Source organism: Pinus tabuliformis, chromosome 2_2, assembly GCF_031772625.1.
Source record: "Pinus tabuliformis cultivar Carrire ecotype Pingquan chromosome 2_2, CPIR1, whole genome shotgun sequence".
Lineage (NCBI taxonomy): Eukaryota > Viridiplantae > Streptophyta > Pinopsida > Pinales > Pinaceae > Pinus > Pinus tabuliformis.
The window spans coordinates 707,741,676-707,762,751 of NC_142300.1; the positions used below are offsets into that span (position 1 = coordinate 707,741,676).

Sequence of the window (21,076 nt, forward strand, 5' to 3'; positions counted from 1 at the left end):
ATTTGGTTCAACCCGACTGGAGCACCCAACTGTGCCATGCACTCGAATGCTATAATGTGACCGCTAAGGGGGAGGATGAAGATCCAAGAAATATCAATATTCCATAGGCAGAAGGCCATTGCGAGGTCGAAGGTCCGCAAATAGAAAACTTAGACATCACCACACCATTGAAAACCAAGAAAGTAAACATTGGTACTAAAGCAGAGCCAAAATTTGCGAAGATTGGGGATTACTGGGATGATGCCACAGTGGATAAAGTTGTTGAGCTACTCCGCGAGTACCAGGATATTTTTCCTACAAAGTTTTCGAACCTAAAAGGCATCATAGGTGACTTGGGTGTGATGAAAATCACTTTGAAATTGGACGCGAAGCCTATTAAGCAGAGGTCATATTGCCTTAATCCCAAATACAAGGAAAAGTTCTGCTTGGAGTTGGATAAGATGCTAGAAGCAGGCATCATCGAACCTGTGGAGGAATCTGATTGGGTGAGCCCGATGGTGGTTCAGGAGAAGAAACAGAAGGGAGAAATAAGGATTTGTGTAGACCTAAGGAAGCTTAATGATGCCTACGTCCATGATCCTTTTTCGACACCATTTACTGATGAGGTATTGGACAACGTTGGAGGGTAGGAGGCCTACTCGTTCACTGATGGATTTTCAGGGTACCATCAGATCAAGATCGCACTAGAGGATAGGAGAAAAACAACCTTCGCGACTAAATGGGGTTGTTTTCAGTATAATATCATGTCATTTGGACTCAAGAATGCACCCGCAATATTCTATCGCGTAGTTATAGCAGCATTTAAGGAGTTCATCCATAAGTTCTTGGAGGTGTATTTTGATAACTAGACGATGTTCGGTTTAGTAAAGCACCATGTAGCAAACCTGCGCCTAATGCTGGATACATGCCGCAGATACCAGATCATGTTGAACCTGAGGAAGTGTCTATTCTATGTCGCCTTTGGGATCTTGCTAGGTCATGTGGTGTGCAAACAAGGGTTGATGGTAAACCCTGCCAAGATCACGGTGATAGCCAAGAAGTGTCAAACAGTTGCGCACAACGCTCGGACATACAGGATATTATAGAAAGTTCATCAAGGCTTATGCTTAGATTACCATGCCCATGGAGAAACTGCTAAAAAAGGATGCTACATTCTGTTGGGATGAAGAATGTCAATGCAGTTTGGATGTATTGAAGAATGAATTTCATGTACATGTCGATGCTTTTCTTGCATTGCATTGGGAGTAGTGCTAACACAGGTCGGTGAAGGAGAGATGGACCACCCTATAACCTTGGCGAGTAGGAAATTATCAAAGGCCGAGAAGAATTACTCAATGACATAGTGCGAGGGATTGGCTATGGTGTACATGCTTCAAAATTCCAGGCACTATTTGTTGGGCAGACATTTTGAAATGTACACAGATCATTCTGCCTTGAAATACCTAGTCAATAACCCTGTGTTGGGGGGGAAGATCTACTGATGGTTGTTGCTATTCTAGGAGTATGACTTTGAGGTGATTGTGAAGCTAGGGAGGTTGAATGTAGGACCTAACCATCTATCATGGATCGAAATAGGAGAAGAGCCTACTAATTTGGAACAAGGATTGCCCAATGCACAACTCTTCGTAGTACGCATAGAAAATAACCACTTTGCAGATATTATCCACTTTTTGACTACAAGGACGATGCCAAAAGGATATAACAATAAAAAAAAGAAGGAACTAGTAGTGCACATGACAGATTTTTTAGTGATTGTTGGACATTTGTATAAGATGGGTTTAGACGAGATATTACAACCAAATGTGCCAGATTTCGGGCGGAATAACATCCTCGTTGAAGCTCATGAAGGGGTTGCAGGAGGACATTATGCAGGAAAGGAAACAACGCAGAAGATTTTGCACACAGGTTTATGGTGGCCTACGCTACATAAAGATTGTAAAGAGTATTGTAGGGCATGTGATGCATGTCAACAAACGGGAATACCATCACAGAGGGATGAGTTTCCACTAAATCCTCAAGTATCGTTGCAACCATTTGAAAAATGGGCAATTGATTTCATTGGGCCAATTTAGCCCCCAAGAAAGAAGACAGGTGCGCGCTATATCATCACTGTGATGGAGTATTTTACCAGATGGGTCGAGGCACAGCCAGTTAAAGGTTGCATGGGAACTACAACAACAAATTTTTGTTTGAATATGTGTTAACTAGATTTGGTTGCCCAAAAGTGTTGATGAGTGATCAAGGTACGCACTTCCTAAATGAGACAATCAGCGCGTTGACTGAGGAGTTCCAAGTCTATCATCAGAAGAGCACACCATATCATCCTCAGGCTAATGGAACAGTTGAGGCCTTTAATAAGATTTTGGAGAATGTGCTGACGAAGATTTGTAACGCGTAGCGGAATGACTGGGATGTGCGCATACCTGTAGTGCTATGGGCGTATAGGACTACTTGTGATAGGCCCCTTTTAGATTTGTCTATGGCATAGAAGTTGTGATGCCTATGGAATATATCGTGCCTAGTCTGTGCATTGCAAATTTCACAGGTATGGCAGATCGTGAAGCCTTATAGGAATGGCTTGCGAAGTTGATGGAGCTTGAACAGGACATATTCTTGGCTAGATTCCATCAGCAAGTACAGAAGAAGCGTGAAAAAGCATGGCAGGATCGACACATCAAGCTGCACAAGTTCAAGGTAAACTATTTGGTTTTTTTATGTGATAGCAAGTTCACTAAGTTTCCAGGAAAATTTCAAATGCACTGGCTTGGGCCATATGTTATCAAAGAAATTACAGATGGAGGCGCGGTTCAGCTTGCAAAGTTGAATGGAGAACCTTTTCCGGGAAGGATGAATTGAAGTCTATTAAAGCCATATATAGGGGATATGTCTCAATGACTATATGACGGATGGATATTCTTAGTGCTCCAGTAGTTGTAAGGGAGCGTAGGACTATAAACTACACTGCCAAGATTGGAATGGAGTATAAGAAGTTGTGCGAAGGGAGGTACCTCGCAGCACAACAGGAAAGTGACCATTGGATTCACTGTTCATGATTTGACAGCCAGAAGACAGTTAAGAGGAGTGGGCTAGCGGCATTTAAAGAAAAAATCTTTGAAGATCTGTTGCCAAAACAACATTAATGATCAAATTTTGGGGGGAACAGTTGGATTTGAATTCAAAAAATCCTATAAATTACTTGTGCTGGTCCAACAGAGAACACATTGCACACTTAGAGTTTTTGAGCTGAGTTGTTTATTTCTTATGAACCACTCGTTCTTTGAGGATTTGGTCGTGAGCCCAGCATTTTCCAATTTACTAGAGTTGAATTAGAAGTTCAACCTTGACACCATGTTAGGACCAAGCCCTGCTGAGACTATGAGCACTAGGCAAGATATCACATCTGAAGGAGCTGCGCCGAGGTGGTGAGTATGGAAGCTTCGACTCCTGTGCCTACGACGCTGAGGTCACCTATGCCAAAGCCTCCTCCTATTAGAGAAACCTAGAAACCGAAGAAGAATAGACAGAAGAAGCCAGTTCCAATCCACGAATTGCCCAAGAAACATTCTGCAAGTCAAAATCAGAAGAAAGACAAGCAACTTGAGAGGGTTGTCGATTTGGAAGTCGAGGAAGGATATGGCACCGAGGATATAGACGCTAAGGGATTGGAGCCCCTTACCAAGTTGCTTGACTATATCCCTTCACGCAAGGGGAAGGCAAAAGTCACCAAGGACCCAAACTCAGATAAGTTTGTCATCTGTATGCCCTTATTTTTGAAGCAAGTCCCCTTTGAAGGTTCGCGGCTTGCGAGGATCCCCCTACTGAATATGGAATATTGGGACCTAGTAGACCATGAATGGTTCCCTCACCTTGCGACAGAAAATTATATGAAGTGTGTCTATTACTTGGACTCAGGTGTTACTGAGTTAGAAATGATGGAATGGATTCGTGGAGTGGAGAATTCCAGGTTGTTGAACCTGTTGTGGGTACCCCATTATCACCGCACCACTATCAACACGACCTGTGTGCATCAGTTGCTTACTCTAGTACATGATGGGTGCTTATGGCTAGGAGGGCCTATACCCATCACTGACATGCTCATCCATAGGATCACGCACCTGCCACATGAGGGCTTGAATCCGGCCAAGGAGTTTGGCAGAAAGGCAGGAGAAAAAGATTTGGTGGATAAGATGAAGAAGGAGTTTGCACTTGTGAAAAATCTGCGTGGATATTCAATCACGTCTATCAACGATCCCATGGTGCAGATTTCCACACAAATCCTGGCAGGAAAGGTAATGAGGAAGTGCCACGTGGACAAAGTTCCAGTGCTTGTGGTCTCTTTAGTTGCACAATGCGTGAAGGGTGTGTAGTTTAACTGGTCAAGGTACCTATGCAGCGAATTCCTTGCAAATTTCTGCGAGGTCCAGGATGAGACCAAGCCATTCCACTATGTGTGGTTGCTGCTCTCCATCGTGTTGGTCGCATGGGAGCTACCTGAGGACAAACAGTTTCCTCTATTGAAGGAAGGATTAGCAGAGGCCGCGTAGTTCACTTCCCTCTGTGCCACAAAGGACCCCGCGTAGGTGAATAAAAAAAAAGATATTATGGGTTTTGATGGAAGCAAGCCTTTGCATGGCCATCAACCAATGCCCAAGGTTGTCCCTGACCTTGTACGTGCAATTGTCAGCATATACCACATTCAAAGCTGACATCCACCGCGTCTACATTTAGGCAAGAAAGGAACCACAACAGAAATTGTACAATTTATCATACTTGGTCACAGATCATGACATACAGGAGGTCATCAAGTGATGGCTAGCAGAATGGCACACCCCATCTGATTTGGATGCTGGAACCAATAAGGGCGCGGGCAGCTCAGCTGAACAGAAAAGGAAGGATGCAGCAAATTATGTTGCGCAAAATTTGGTTGCGCAGTAGAAAAAGGAAGCTGTAGAGAAGGCTCGGAGGGAGAAGGAGCACGCTGCTAAGGAGTAGGCTAAGAAAGAGCAGCGTGAATCACAGAGAAGTGGTAAATACCCTTTGCCCACGACAAAGGAGGAAGAACATTTTGAACTGGGTGGCAGCAGAGATGAAGGGTAGAGCACCCCATTTCGGCTAAGGAAGCGCAGAAAAGAGCAGTAGGAAGGTCCCCGTAAGAAGCAAAGGTCAGAAAAAATGCAGGTTGATCCCATGATATTGATGGAGGGTTATCTCGATGAGATCGACAACAAAATCTGGGATACTACAACTAAACTACTGCAACAGTTCGAGCAGTAGTATATGCAAATGTTGGGGAGCGTCTAGAAGGATCTGCAAGAGCTACAGATCCAAAATAGCAGGATACATGTGGGTGCAGGTCAAGCGAGCGCAACACAAATGAGCTTGGTACCGAGGACAAGTCAAGTTGCAGAATTGGTAAGGACATTGGACCTTCACACAGTTTCTTTACTAGAAGGGTCCCTATGCGCAGAATTGGTCGATGACCGAATCATCTTAAGTACACTTAAGAACATCACACTAAACATTACAATGCTCCCCAATGAATTTCTTCATTCGCTACAAACATGAGTGACAGAGGAATTGAGAGCTCAAGAGCAGCGCATTCTCAATTTAATAAGCAAATATAGGGTTAACAATGAACAAATGTTCGCCAAGAAGACACAGGACTTGAAGGAAAAAGATATAATGCAGGCATAGAGTTCCAGGCTGGAGGCCGTGGTAGCAGAGGCATGCAGAACAGTGCCGGAGTTGCACATCCCAAAGGACGCATAACAAGAAGCCAAGATCTGGAAATTATTTGCAGGACTGCACATGGCGAAGGTGGAAGTTGGGTGAGTTCAATTTAAAATCAATATGAAGATCACTGAGCTGCAGCTCAAATAATAGCCTAGGACTCCGCCTGAGGTCTGGGAGTCACGCAAAGCCGCCATCAAGGAAGGGATGGCCACTTTGGATGCCGCAGTCGCTAAATACACGACCTTGTTTGAATAGGCGATGGAGTTAGTCACGACTCTAGAGGAAGACCCAAACCTGCAGATATTGAATATAGAGATTCGCGAGATCCAGAAACAGTACGATGAGGTCAGGGTGACGACGTGCTCAATTGTTACAGTGCAACTCCTCGCCAAGTTGCAAGAGGGGAAGAAGCTCCTCACAAAGGTAGAAGAATCTCAAAAGAAGGAGGTCGTGCTTAAGGCCAGATTGGGACCTTCATTAAAAGAATCTTACCAAGTATCAACCATCATTCAGGAGAATCTTATGAGCTTGCAACAAACACAACAAATGATGAAGCTAGCCATGGAAGGACTACCTACAGAGCAGCTCGTAAAAGAGGTCAAGCAGGTAGCTACGTAGAGCGCTACCGAGGTTGTAGTTGTGCAAGTGGAGCTGGGGGATATTCACAGCAAGATCGTCGCACCAACCGAGTGACATGAGGGCGAGTCATGACCTTTGTGTTGGCGCCTTATTAGGATGTGGTCCCTTGTGTCATTTTTGGGGTCAAAAACCCAAGTTTGGATGTATATTTTGGTAAAAAGATGCAAAGTCTTTGTAATTTGTGGACGCAGAGTGCGTAAAAAGTTAGGATTCAAAAGGGGTTTTATCCCCTTGTCTATGTAAAGCCGAGTCAGTTTTGAGATCCACCCATGGTCTGCAGACCATGGGATTGTATGTAAAGATATAAATAGGTGTGTCTTAAAGAGTCTAAGGCAGATAGATATCTATGTCTATGTCTGAGATAGGAAAAAAGGTCAAGTAAGTAGCGGGTAGATAAAAGGGACAAGGCTCCACAGCCGAGTGCGTGGAGGCCTAGAGTAGAGTCTGCAACTGAGTGTGCGGACCCTTGCAGCTAAGTGCACAGGGCAGTCTTGAGTCTGTAATACCATATTGAAGATCAATAAAGAAGATTATTGAATAAATTCATGTGTCTATCTATTTACTTCTGTTATTTATGTTTTCGATATATGTTGTGATGTAATAATGTCTTTATGAAATATTTATCTATTGATGGGCGACTCTATGGGATAAGTCTTAATAATTGTACGCAATGCGTGTTAAACACTTTCGCGAAGATTATAATACATTATGTTATGGTTATTGAATACTTAAGTAGATCTGTGCGAACTCGGATCTAGGGTTGTTTTATGGTGTCTGTAAGTGGATGATTCATCTGTTAAGGGTCCATAAAGACCTATCTTAGACCTTCGCAAAGGTCTAAAGGCTGTTTAAAGGAAGTTTCAGTACCAAGCCCTAGGGGCCTATAGATCTGTGCAAAGGCAAATCTAAGGCAACAAAATACATCACATTGATCTCTGGATGCAGAAACTTGGTTCCAACATCCCCCCATACTGCTTTGGGTGAGAGTTCAGCGTGCGCTACACGGGTTGATGCCGAAAGGGCCAGTAGTGTAGGGTTTTGTTTCGCGCAATTAACTCTGAACCTGCGTCGGGACCCACTAAGCCAACATTAGCCCAATTCTTGTCCTCTTTATGCCATGAGTAGTTCCATCATCACCAGAACCATTTGCTACCCCCTATGCTACTCATTCCTCTCCAACAAGATTTTCCTTTAAGCTCTTTTCAGACTCCTTAATCTAGAAAAGATTGTCAAGTGAACTTGTCTCCTTCATGCTTGTAAAACTACTTGAAGGGTCATCTACCCAGTATACATTTAACCCTTTTCTAGACTGGAATAGACTAGTGATGAAAAAGGAATACCCTAGTTGTCTACAGCTAGGAGGTTCTTTAGGAGGTTCTCCCTTGTATACTTTTATCTCTTTTTCAGGCTTCGGGCAGAACTTTACAAAAAATGAACTTATGAAAAGAGAAGGGAGGGAACCTTTATTTTCATTGGTCATCAAATGGAAACATCCTTAGTGTCACCCTTGAACACGACACGTGTCTGCTTCATTATCTCATAGTTGGGTTTTAGCTTTCCTAAGAGTCGTATCGTACATATGAGTCGTCTACTCCTCTAGCTGGTTACTCTTCCAGTCATATGGAGCATGCCTTGATTCCTCCTGCATTGTTGCATGATATCACATGGTGCTTATTAGTCATGCTACCAAGTCACTCTTTTTTCATGTCATTATGTGTTCAAGGGAAGTCACAGCCTGTGTCGGCCATCTATAGTAGCCTATTGGCCTTTTTGAGTCAGTCATCCCTGTGTTAGTTGTATTTCATCACTTCATGACTTCATCCATACATCACATCATCATGGTTTGTTCTATGTCGATTGATGGGGGATACATCAAGACCCTCCTTTAACGGATATTCTCCTATCAACTTCAGTTCATTATCCAAGAGCTTAATCTAGGAACCAGTAGTACCTTGGAGCTTGCAGGCCTCAGTGGAAGGGTTCCGCATGATCAATAGTGGGTTTACATCATTCAATCTTAATTGGTCGAGTTCACTGGTGTTCAACGTCAACTCATTTATTCACACTTAGTGGACTGTACTAGGTACCTTGGGATCCATTTTTCTCATTGGTGGATTCCCTTGTGTCTGTTATTATTTTTTCTCGATGGCCGATAATCAAGTGGTTTCTACCATGCTCAACTTCAACTCATTTATTCACATGATGTAGATTCGTACCATCGAGTGACATCTCACTCTTACATGGTGTAATTCCCATACTATGTTGGAGTTATGTATTAATTTATGTACTTTGAGGACTATCCTGAGACACTTGTTTGTATGTCATGTGTCCATAGTCTGACTAATGTATACCGCGACATAGATCCACATTGTATTTGCTGGTGGCTATGCTCTATCTATTAATTCACATGGACCCACTATGTATGTCTTTGTGCCCATGCTCTAGCATTTCATGTCATAGATCTGCAATGTATGTTTGGTGGCCATGTTCAGTAACTCTTTATGACCAAGCATGGGTATGCCCACCTCAAGGATGTTATCAGCAGAGTTTGTGACTTCAGTATTTGAGTTCCTTCGATCAATATTTGTAGTCTTGGCTCCTTCCTCCCATTTTTAGCTCTGAGTATTATTGTAATGCATTTCGGCCATCAGTTTCTCTTCTAACCTCATGCATTAGGGGCATCTGTTATAACCTTATTTTCCACTCCATTATTGTGAGAGAAACCCAATATCAACTTACCTCGATTACTAGCTAAAATTCACCCCTTTTCACCTTTTCGTTTACTTATGTGAGATTTATCCCATGTTAAAAGGGTGGAATTACATGATTGAGATATTTCTCATAATTAATTTGCCAAAATATTATAATTATGAGATAATAATTATTTCATAAGTGAGATAACTCAGAAAAAGCTCATACTTGTGAAAAAGGTTTCTAGAGTTTTTCATTCCCAAGGAGATCAACTTGGCCCACTTGTGCATGAGTTGGCTACGAGTCCATTATTGTAGAATTTTCCTAACTTCTGAAGCCCCTAGGTGTCTAGATACATTCTCCCAAAGGATAGAATGAACCTATATAATCTCGTTGATATCAATCTTTCGGATTAATCACATCGTTAGAATTAGGTCGATGTTTCGAACCAACTAATGTGGTTCATCCTCCGGAAAAGGTGAGAAATCAATAGATCTGAGGGAATAAATAGCAAGGATGCATCACTGCCCAAAGTTAGCCGTTGAAAATTAGCTGGTAGGTAATTTGTTAAATTGTTTAATAATTTAGTTAGAAATTAGTTGTTATGTAATAAATAAATATTTCATTTCGATATTATGAATTGATAATTGATATTAAATTTTATAAGAATATTATCTAGAAAATATTATAATATTATCTAGAAATAATTAATTTTTATAATATAGTTTGTTAGGGTTTGACTCATTAAATTGTTTAACATTAGAAACTAGTTGTTATGAAGTAATTAAATATTTTATTTCGAAATCATAAGTTAAATGTTAAATAGTAATATTATCTATAAATAAGAAATTACTTCATAATTTTTTAGGGTCTGACTTATTCAAGATAAATTGGGTTAAAGACCAACTCATTGGAATAATATTTTAATTCACTTATAATTTAATATTATTAATTTCTCTAATAATAACATAAAAAGGCTATAATTTGTTAGAGGAAAACTACAAATATTAAATCCTACCAATAATATATTGATGGTATTCTTATTGTTATTATTGTTATGGAGATTAATAATATTAAATTATTATTCTAATATTTTAATTCATTTTTTATTTAATATTATTAATTTTTATAATAAAAATAAAAAGACTATGATTTGTTGGAGGAAAACTAATCTCTTTAAGAAAGGAGGATGGCTGAGATAATTATTAAAAGCCATGATAAGTTTAGATTAGAAATATACTTCGATTGCCAACAAATAAATTAAAGAAAATTAATTTAGAACAAAGGGGGGAAAAGCCCAAAGGTGAGAAGGGAGATCCAGACAGAGTGAAAAGGGGAAAGGAGAAAGAGTCAAGAGGAGAGAGATGGAATCCATCTTTTACTTAATTTCCAACCATCATCCCTTTTAAGGTTTTCGGCATGCCTCTCTATTTCAATCGCTTCCCTGAGTTTCTGGTGGTGGAAATGATCAACCCTAGCAATGAATTTGGATTCTTGAATGCAGATATGGTGTTTTGATTTCTCAGCATGTTCGGCAAGGGCTGATGTGCGAGAGAGATTATGTCTAATGTCAGTTGCATGTTCACCAATTCTCTGCTTAATAGACCTACCTATCGCTCCAATGTAGGGGATACCAAAGGAGCAGGGAATAAGGTAGACCCCTTTCATGTCTTTAGGGTCAATAGGGTCCTTAAGGGACCTAAGGGAATTTTTAATGGTTTAGAGAGGTTTGAAAGAAGAAGAGACGTTCATATTTTTAAGAATATGGACAATCCTATCCATGGTCCCTTGGATATACAAGAGATGAACCTTAGAGATAGGATCAGCACGAGTTGGTTTTACTCTAGGTGCTTTGTTGGCTTTGGGAAAGGCCTTGAGGCTCTGGGATCTACTATACCCATTATTTTTAAAAACTTCAAGAAGATGGGATTTCTCCTTATCAAGGTGGATATCATCGGAGATTCTTAGAGCACGGGTAGCAAGAGTGCTTGGAACCCTAAATTTTTTAGCACGGAAGTGATGAGAACTGGCATAGAGATAATGTTCCGTGTGGGTCTTCTTTCGAAAAGCTTGGTGACAGACATAACCATCATCCCTCCTAGAAAGGAGAATGTCGAGAAAGGGAAGATGACCATTCTCCTCAATTTCCATCATGAACTTGATGGATTCTGATTGAGAATTAAGGTGGTTAAGAAACAGATCAAGTTTCTTACGACCGTGAAGCCATATGACATAGGCGTCATCAACAAATATCTTCCATTTTTTAGGGCGAAATTGTGCAGAGGCTAAGGCCTTGGTCTCAAAATATTCCATAAAAAAGTTAGCTACGATAGGGGAAAGAGGAGAAGCCATTGCCACATTGTAGGTTTGCTCATAGAACTCACCCTGGAAACTGAAGAAAGTGGAGGTGAGGTAGAGGCCAACTAGCTTGGTAGTGTTTTCATCAATGATGCAATTAATGATATCAATGGCCTCTTGGATGGGGATTTTGGTGTAAAGGGATACGAAATCAAAACTAACCAACAAATCTCCAGGTTCTAATTTGATATCTCTCCACTCTTGAACAAAGGAGGCAAAGTCTTTAACGAAAGAATCCGTGTGATCAACAAGAGGCTTGAGTTTTTGGGCAAGTAATTTCGCAAGAAGATAGGTAGGTCCGCCTATTGTGTTAACAATAGGCCTTAAGGGGGGGCCAGGTTTATGAATCTTTAGAAGGCCATGAATAGAGTTGAAACGCCAGCAAAGAAAGTAAGGTCGACAACAAAAACATCAAAGGCAAGTGAAAGGATCGACATGCAAAACTTACTTGGAATAAAGAACAATGAAGAACTCCTTGATTCACAAAGGCGCGCTCAGCCCAGATGATAATGATTATGTGAAATAATGATTAACTGAGATCATTATAAGCATATTACATGCAAAACAAATCCATGCATGCTCGCCACTTGTCAATGGATGAGTGAGTTTGTTAAATGAAGTGATGTGGGATCCTATTTTATAAGAGTGCACCCACATGCAACAAGGAAAGTGCATGGATGAGGATGAAGAGGGCACAATTCTTTGAGTCGAAGGAGTGCGCACAACTGGAGGGTGCACTCACTGAGCCTGAAGGAGTGCACTCCACTAGGGCATAATTTCTTAGCTCAAAGGAGTGTGATCAACTTGGGCACAGTGCGTGTCATCTTGGAGTGCGCTTTTACCTAAGGAGGGCACAATTTCTTCCACTAGTGCCTCTTATAATTGTTGTGTGAAAAGAGTGTGTTTTTCCTGCTTTTATGTGTGTGATGCTTGTCGAACAAGAGCTAGTTACTAAATCAAGAAAAAATATTTGTTCTCCTATCCTTGGGTAAGATAACACAAGAGCTCTTAAAGGTAGGGTGACGACACTTAGAAACTTTAACTTAGGAGGAAGTGACACTTAGGGATAACACAAGGATAGTCAAGCAAACATTGTGACGACATTAGGCAACTTGGAACGACGGTTCACGTAGGCTCCAAAATTAGATTAGGCATAAATTTTAGAGGGACGTTGTCACAGCAACAACACAACCCACCCTTTAGATTTGGGCAGCAAAGTTTGTCTGGCATCACTAAAGACCATTTTTTTTTTCCAAATGTGAATCACCCCAAAAGAAATATCACTAGATTCAACATAATTCTTGAAGAATAGAGGAAGTTTCCATCATTGTTGAGAAAATATATAAAAGGTAGAGCTTGAAGTTTTACTTTGAGGAGTACAAATCTTCCAACAATGTTAAGGGGTCAGAAAGTCGGGCCTTCCAATTTATTGTGAAATTTGGATAATAATTCCTCCCGTAGATTCCATTTAAGGGAGCTATCCACTAGGGGTGTGCCTAGATATTTTGAAGTGAGTTTACAATTTTGGAAACCCAAAATTCGAGCCACATGACGTTGGAAAAACACTGGGGTGTTAATGAAAAAGACTTAGATTTATTTTTATTGATATCTATACCCAAAGCAATAGAGATCAGTTCCAAAATATTAGTGAATTATCGAGCTTCATGAACCGTTAGAGTTCCCATTCCCATAGTGTCATCCAAAAATTGTTGGTAGGCGAGTAGTAGATTGCCCCAAAGAGTCGAAGGTCTTTGATCATTTTCTCTGATGTTGCTTCTTTGAAAGAAAGGCCTAGGTTTGACACATCCAACCTATTTTTATAAGACTTTATTTACAAAAATGGTCTAATAACAAGGTATTGACAACATAAAGAATCTAAACTTATATTAATAGTCTAATTTTCCTTCAAACAAATCAATAGTAAAAAATTTCTAATCTATATATTCTTTATTTAAAGTAATACCAAATGTCTTATTTCCAAAAAAAATATATAAAAAATAAATAAAAAAATATATTTAAAAAATAAAAATAAAAAAATAATCCATTTTTATTTAAAAAATCACATAACACAAATGTGAAAAATATATATATATATTAAAAAAAAAAAAAAATTCCTAAACGAAAAGCAATAGAAAAACATGGACCAGCAATAAAATTTTGGAATTGTTGATTGAAACTATGCATTTACAAGTAGTGTAGCATCCAATCTTTCCTACCCACTTCAATGTTTTGAAAAGGATTTCCATGGATATTTTTTCCACGTGAATAGGTAGGGGAATCTTAATAAAAAATTTGCATGACTTTTTCCTAACTTATAAGCATAAATACATTTTTTTTTTAATAGTGTATGTGGTGCTCACATCATATCATTTAACATTTGGAATTGTTGATTGAAACTATGCATTTACAAGCAGTGTAGCTTCCAATCTTTCCTACCCACTTCAATGTTTTGAAAAGGATTTCCATGGATATTTTTTCCACGTGAATAGGTAGGGGAATCTTAATAAAAAAATTCCATGCCTTTTTCATAAATTATAGGCATAAATACATTTTTTTTAATAGTGTATAGGGTGCTCACATCATATCATTTAACATGGACCAGCAATAAAATTTTGGAATTGTTGATTGAAACTATGCATTTACAAGCAGTGTAGCTTCCAACCTTTCCTACCCACTTCAATGTTTTGAAAAGGATTTCCATGGATATTTTTTCCACGTGAATAGGTAGGGGAATCTTAATAAAAAAATTGCACGCCTTTTTCATAAATTATAAGCATAAATACATTTTTTTAAATAGTGTATGGGGTGCTCACATCATATCATTTAACACGGACCAGCAATAAAATTTTGGAATTGTTGATTGAAAGTATGCATTTACAAGCAGTGTAGCTTCCAATCGTTCCTACCCACTTCAATGATTTGAAAAGGATTTCCATAGATATGTTTTCCACGTTTTCCACGTCAATAGGTAGGGGAATCTTAATAAAAAATTTGCATTCCTTTTTCATAAATTATAAGCATAAATACATTTTTTTTAATAGTGTATGGGGTGCTCACATCATATCATTTTTGGAGTATAACGTGTTGTAAATGGTTAGTTTATTATTGTCCTTTGGCATTGATGGTCGGAGGATTTCCTTTCATGTAAATAGTTGTTATTACACTACTGTAAACTTTCGCATCAAGGGACCAGGACAATCGAACTACGCATTTTTCTATTAAACTTTCAAATTGAATTTTGATTTAATTTATAATTATAGAGAATATTTAATTTACACAATATTTGAATTTTAAGTAACAGAATATCGAAAACGGGAATGATAATGAAAATAAATAAAATTAAAAAAACTCTATTATCGTCACTTTTAAATTTCATTAAATCTATTCAAAAATATAATTTAATATGGTAAAGATGTTATAATGTCTTATAAACTAGTCAAGATAAAAATATTTTTGTGGTTAAAATAAAAATATAATTAGGCCGATAGGCCTTCCTTTGAAAGAGACCTTTCGTCGTCCCTTTCTTCCTCATGCTGACACATGGCGTCGGATTAGAGCGTCGGAACCGGCAGTTCTGCAATCTCCTACTGACAGGCGTCCACACGCGTCCACACATTCAGCGGGAAATCCTGCAATTTCTGTTCATTGTTATGTTTGTTAATTCATGAACCTGACATCTGTCCCATTCAGGTCTGACATTTCGGTCTTCCTCTGCGTTTCGGAACTGATCCGCGACGCTCACCGCTCCCCCTTTCCGAGCCGCTTCATTCCTCAGGTATTCCACCAGGCGGCCGATGCCCCATTCCCTCACCTCCCCAAACGCGTTCATCGCTGAAGGTCTCAGGGCTTCGCTAATCAAATTCCTGCAAAGACTCCGCCACAGAGGCCCGTATGCGGCCGAACTGATGCTGTGTTGGTTGCTGCTGAAGATTTTCTGCATCCCGCCAAAGGGTGGGCGGTCAGAGAAGATGGAGACCTTCTGTATGGGCGCCTCGTGGGCAAGCTCGCGGGTGACTATCATCACCAGAGGTCGGTGACCGAGCCATATGGTGAATATTGGGCCGTATCTTTCGTGGAATTTCTTCACTGATCTCTGGAAGGCACCTCTGTCAAATCCGATCTGAAGGAGGTTCCCTACAATCGGCCATGCCCGGGGCCTGGCGGCAGGTTCCTGTAGCGCCCGATCCTCAAGAGAACCAGTCGGAGGAAGATTAAGGAAATTACGAGGAGCACAAAAGCCTGGGGAAAGGAATTGAGAATAGCCATGGAAATTCGAATGCAAGGGCTTCGTGTAATGTTTAATATGCGCAAGTTTTCTTATATCAGATGACGGAACTCCACAATGTGGCGAGTGCGGTCATTTACCGACGTTTGACTAGAAATAACGGTAACTTATTCGAACACGTTTAACGACTTCCCGTCTTATGACTGCTAAGTTTTGTGATTTGGAGAGTGGCCAGAGGCTTTCCAAATCTGCTAAGTTTTGTGATTTGTAGAGTGACCAGAGGCTTTCCAAATTGGTGCCCAAAGATTATAATAGTTATAATAGTAGACTATTAGGTTCAAGATTACAACATTCGCAGGATTGGCGGGAATCCGTTTTTTTTCATTTTATCAGGGAACAAAGATAGTATTGGGACCTATTTTTCCAGGTCTTGCATTTTAGTTTGAGAGACTTTTGTTTTTCTTCATCGTAATACAATATTCTTATAATAGAAATGGCAGCTTAACTGGCATGATCGTGTAAATGAAATAATGGCAGCTTAACTGGCATGATAGTATAAATGAAATACCATGTGTGGGGAGGTTTGGTGTAACTCAGATCGGCAGGAAAAACTTATGTATACACCTAAAAGTTATAACTGTGGTGATTCAAATTGACTTGTGTGAATAAAGTACAATATTGGCTCAGTTACAAATTCCTCTGGTGGAAAAAAAAATAAATCTGACCGAAACAGATGTAATAAATATTATGTATCCAAAACAGCAAACCTGGCCAAAGCAGAAAGGAACGATACGTATTATATTAGATATGAGGTGTCTTTTCTTACTTTGACTTCCACTTTTGCAAATACAGCTTATACATGAAGCACAACCCTGGATTTCCCAAAGAAGAAAATGTAAATGTTGTCGATAAATTATTCCAAGAACCTAGAAGTTTCTTAAAAAGCTGATTGTATGACACATTTATATAAATTAAAGATGGTATGTCATCCAACTCTGAAGAAATTACACATCGAAGTTAATTATTTGACAAATCGAGCATTTGACTTCATACTACACACGTTAAGTTGCATGCTTATATCTCAAATGGTTATTAACTTATTTTTAATATTTATTATTTTGACAGAGAGCAATTTAAGCTACTTCAAATATTCCTAGAAATGGTCTTTCAGGCTTCTTCTCACTACCATGCAATGGTATTACCCCTCGAAAACCAGAAATGGAGTCCATACTTTTCAGGTGTATTGTTGTTTCTCTGAAGATTCGAGTCTGGCAACTTTGTCACAGTGAAAAGAGGCAGTGTAATTTATGATTAGATGCAACTTGAATATCTTGGAACAGTTATTGAGTTTATATAGTATATTCCTTGTAAATTAGTTTGAGGATAAATGCCACACATTGAGCTCTAAGAGTTTACCGAACCCATCTGGTATGGCTCTTGGGCCTGATTGTACGACATATCTAACATTGTGATGTTTCTCAATACACCAAGATTGGGAGATATGTGTCCTTCCAAGACCTTCCTTTTCATGCCCAGATTAAAAAAATCCGGTGTTTACAGAGAGACTGTTTCGTATTGTCCATTCAGATGATTATGGTTGATAATCTCTTTCTAAGGAAGGAGAACGCCCGACCTCATATGGAAAGGCCCCTTCGAAAAGGTTGACCCCAGGGTCCAACAATGTCAGCATTCCTCCTGCCTAGAGGTGAGGGGCTAATTTGCAATTCAGACGATGCCTTGTCATATCTATTACTTTTTGGCTAATCTCAAGGAATGCGAAATTTTGCAGGCTTGCAATCTAAGCAGGTATAATGTATTGCAATCTAAGCAGGTATTCTGTCATATAGGTGATTAATGCAAAAGCAGGCTGCTTTAGATGGTTTCGGTGACCAATTTCCGTTCGAACCAGTCTTAACAAGATGAAGCATTTTTAGAATTACCTAGCTTAAGATATTAGTAAAGTTAATATTAGTAAAGTTTATCATAATATTAGAAGGGAAAAAGATTTGAATTACCTTCAAGCATATTAGTAACATTACCAACATATTAGTAAACTTTACTAATATTACTAATATCATGATGAATATAAGTTTATCATAATATTAGAAGGGAAAAAGATTTGAATTACCTTCAAGCATATTAGTAACATTACCAACATATTAGTAAACTTTACTAATATTACTAATATCATAATATTCATCAGAGAAAAGTCGCTCTTCTCGAACAACCATAACATAATTTAATAATAAGTAAGCTTAGAGGAAGCATAGCCACAAGAAGGTAATTCAAATTTTTTTCCCATCTTGCTTTCTGCAGTAGCTACAATTTTTGTCTTCTAATACTCGTTTTATGAAGCCTTCCTGTAGTTGGGAGTGCCATTTACAGAATAAAGCACAGGTAAGGGGAACCCTGGTATCTAGGTAGTACCCTGCTAACCTCTACAGAGGCCTTGTATCCGTCTTTAGACCTGCTTGGTAAAAGGTGCCTCCATAAAAAAAGTGTTCAACGTCTTCTGGATTGATGCAATAGCTACAATTTCAGTCTTTCAACACTGGTTTTATGAATCCTTCCTTAGATGGGAGTGCCATTTACAGAATAAAGCAAGTACGGGGAACCCTGGTATATAGGTAGTACCCTGCTGAAAGTGACATCTACGTTTTTGATAATTGAGGTTGCATCTTCTATTAAACTCTGTTCGAGTAGAAAGTTTATGGATCATTTTCTTTTTGAAGTTTCTTGTCTTGTATGTTGCAATAGGCATTTGTTTTTTATGATCAAAATTGCTGCATTATTCGGCCAAATATTTGACTATTTTTGAAAGTTCTTTCAAAGGATTATTCTGTAATTGATGCTACCCCATTTTTTTTTCCCATATAGCTCATGGGATTTTCATTTCTCTTGCAGGGGAACTTCGATCTTGTTGGAAATAATTTTCCTGTATTCTTTGTTCGCGATGGTATGAAGTTTCCAGACATGGTTCATGCATTGAAACCAAATCCCAAAAGTCACATTCAAGAAGACTGGAGGATTCGAGATTTCTTCTCTCACCACCCAGAGAGTTTGCATATGTTCACCTTTCTCTTTGATGATCTTGGAATCCCTTTAAACTACAGGCATATGGATGGGTCTGGTGTCCACACCTTTACCCTTGTTAATAAGGCTGGGAGGCAAACCTATGTGAAGTTTCATTGGAGGCCTACTTGTGGAGTTAAGTGTCTATTGGGTGATGAAGCAGTTGTAGTAGGTGGGACAAACCACAGTCATGCAACCAGCGATCTCTATGATTCTATAGCAGCAGGCAACTATCCTGAATGGAAACTTTTTATCCAGACAATGGATCCTCGGGATGAGGATAAATATGACTTTGATCCTTTAGATGTTACGAAATTTGGCCCGAGGATATCTTTCCTCTTCAAACTGTAGGACGCATGGTCTTGAACAAGAATATTGACAATTTCTTTGCTGAAAACGAGCAGCTTGCATTTGCTCCTGCTCTTGTTGTTCCTGGTGTTTATTACACTGAAGATAAGCTACTCCAAACAAGGATATTCTCATACTCAGATACACAAAGGCATCGACTTGGACCCAACTATTTGATGCTGCCAGCCAATGCACCCAAATGTGCACATCACAATAATCATCATGAGCGATTCATGAACTTCATGCACAGGGATCAAGAGGTTGGTAAATAATTTTAATCTTTTTCTTTTTCAATACCTCTCGTATTACTTGGACATCGAGTCAATGTTCATGGAGAGATTTGATTTTTACAAAACAATTGCTGGAATTACAGGTCAACTACTTTCCATCAAGGTTCGATCCAGTTCGTCATGCTGAGAGATTTCCCATTCCTTCCCATACCCATACTGGCAAGCAGGAGAAGGTAAGATCTCACCACTTCTCCAGAATTTGGTGATAGATCTGTGATTTAAAGCTTAAACGTGTAACAAATCATTAGACTTCCTCTAAAGCTTGGGTTAAAGTTTTAAACTCTTTAGTTCATTTGCCTGCATTGTTTCATGAATATGAACAATTTCTCTTTACAAATCCTAAAAATTCCTGTTGAAATGGATCCTCTTTTCGTACGTCTGTCCAGATTGAGCTCTGACACGACGTCTTCGTTGGGAGGATAACCAATGCTTTTTCTCTGTTAACTTGTCAAACTAGAACTTTGGGTTGTATGGTTTCACTTGCACCATCAGCATATTTCTTTCATGCCATTCTTCTTGACTGGAAAGATTCAATGATGCGTTTTTATGGCAGTTGATCATGAAACTATATTTGTTGCATCTTTAGAACATGGAAAGCTTCAGTGATGTCTTGATGTCTTTTCATGGCAACTGATCATGAAAGGACATTGTTGGAACATCTTAGAACAACCATGCAACATTTGTTTCTAGTCGATATTACTATGAAGTAAGAACATACATTGGTCCACTTAATTGCCAATCCTCAACTTTATCTGGTGGGGAAATAGTGAGATGGATGTGTACTAAATGAGATTCGTATCTTAATGCGTATTTTCAGTTTGTTGTGATCTACCAGCTGCTGAATCTTCAAGAGAAGCCAAACGTCATTTAGTGTCATTTCTGCCGGAGGAGCCACAAGAAGATAAAGGGCTCAATATTTGTAGGGTATGTGTCCGTTTCCCTGATGGCCAGAGAGTGCAGAGGAGGTTTCTGCACACCGATCCAATGCAATTACTTTGGTCTTTCTGTTGCTCTCAAATTCAAGAAGCAATTATTTTGGTCTTTCTGTTGCTCTCAAGTTCAAGAAGCTGCAGAGGGCCGGCCGTTTAGATTGGTATATATAGTTCCTGGTTCATCTCAAACATTAAATTATTATCATAAAAGCCTAAGCTTCGGAGATGCTGGATTTTCCAATTTGCTCATATCCATGATCTGGGAATGAGATGTGATTAATGCATCTGTAAGTAAATTGGCAAGATTTCAGCTTTCAATCAATAAGCATTTATCAGTGTTAATTGCTTTCTTCAGATAACAAGTATTTAGCAGGGTTGATTGCTTTCTTCAGTTTTGTTACAAGTTCTGATTCCTTATCTTTATTGAGAAAGAGAAAATTGAAGTGTAAATTTCTGGATAAGTTCTGATTCCTCATCTTTATTGAGAAAAAGAAAATTGAAGTGTAAATTTCTGCGTGATGAATCTACTTTGATTGAGTATAACCCCCTTTATATAAACGGTTATAGTTATTGAATTAATTAAATATCTTGAACACAATAGATTGAGGTAATTTTTTACCTTATTGAGGTAATCTTTTACCTATGTGAACTGATTTGTATTCTTCAAATGTATTTATGTTTATTGAGATGCTATTTCTGGGGCAAGCAGACTGGCTTGCCTTGATGTGCTTAATTTTGAATGATTGATTGGATTTTATTATATAAATAATTGAGAGAATGATTGATTG

General features: G+C 39.1%; 1 protein-coding gene and 1 pseudogene across 1 annotated transcript; one reads left to right on the top strand and one right to left on the bottom strand.

Annotated features, from left to right (window-relative positions):
- Positions 1-15,037: 15,037 nt before the first annotated feature.
- LOC149194629 (cytochrome P450 77A1-like) lies at positions 15,038-17,784 on the bottom strand. Its single transcript, XM_089407738.1, has 2 exons — positions 17,775-17,784; positions 15,038-15,660 (listed from the first exon to the last, which is right to left on the bottom strand). The coding sequence occupies exons 1-2, from the start codon at positions 17,782-17,784 to the stop codon at positions 15,038-15,040; spliced, it is 633 nt and encodes a 210-aa protein (XP_089263864.1).
- Positions 17,785-18,511: 727 nt separating this feature from the next.
- LOC149194630 (catalase isozyme 1 pseudogene) lies at positions 18,512-19,562 on the top strand (annotated as a pseudogene).
- The last annotated feature ends 1,514 nt before the right edge of the window (positions 19,563-21,076 follow it).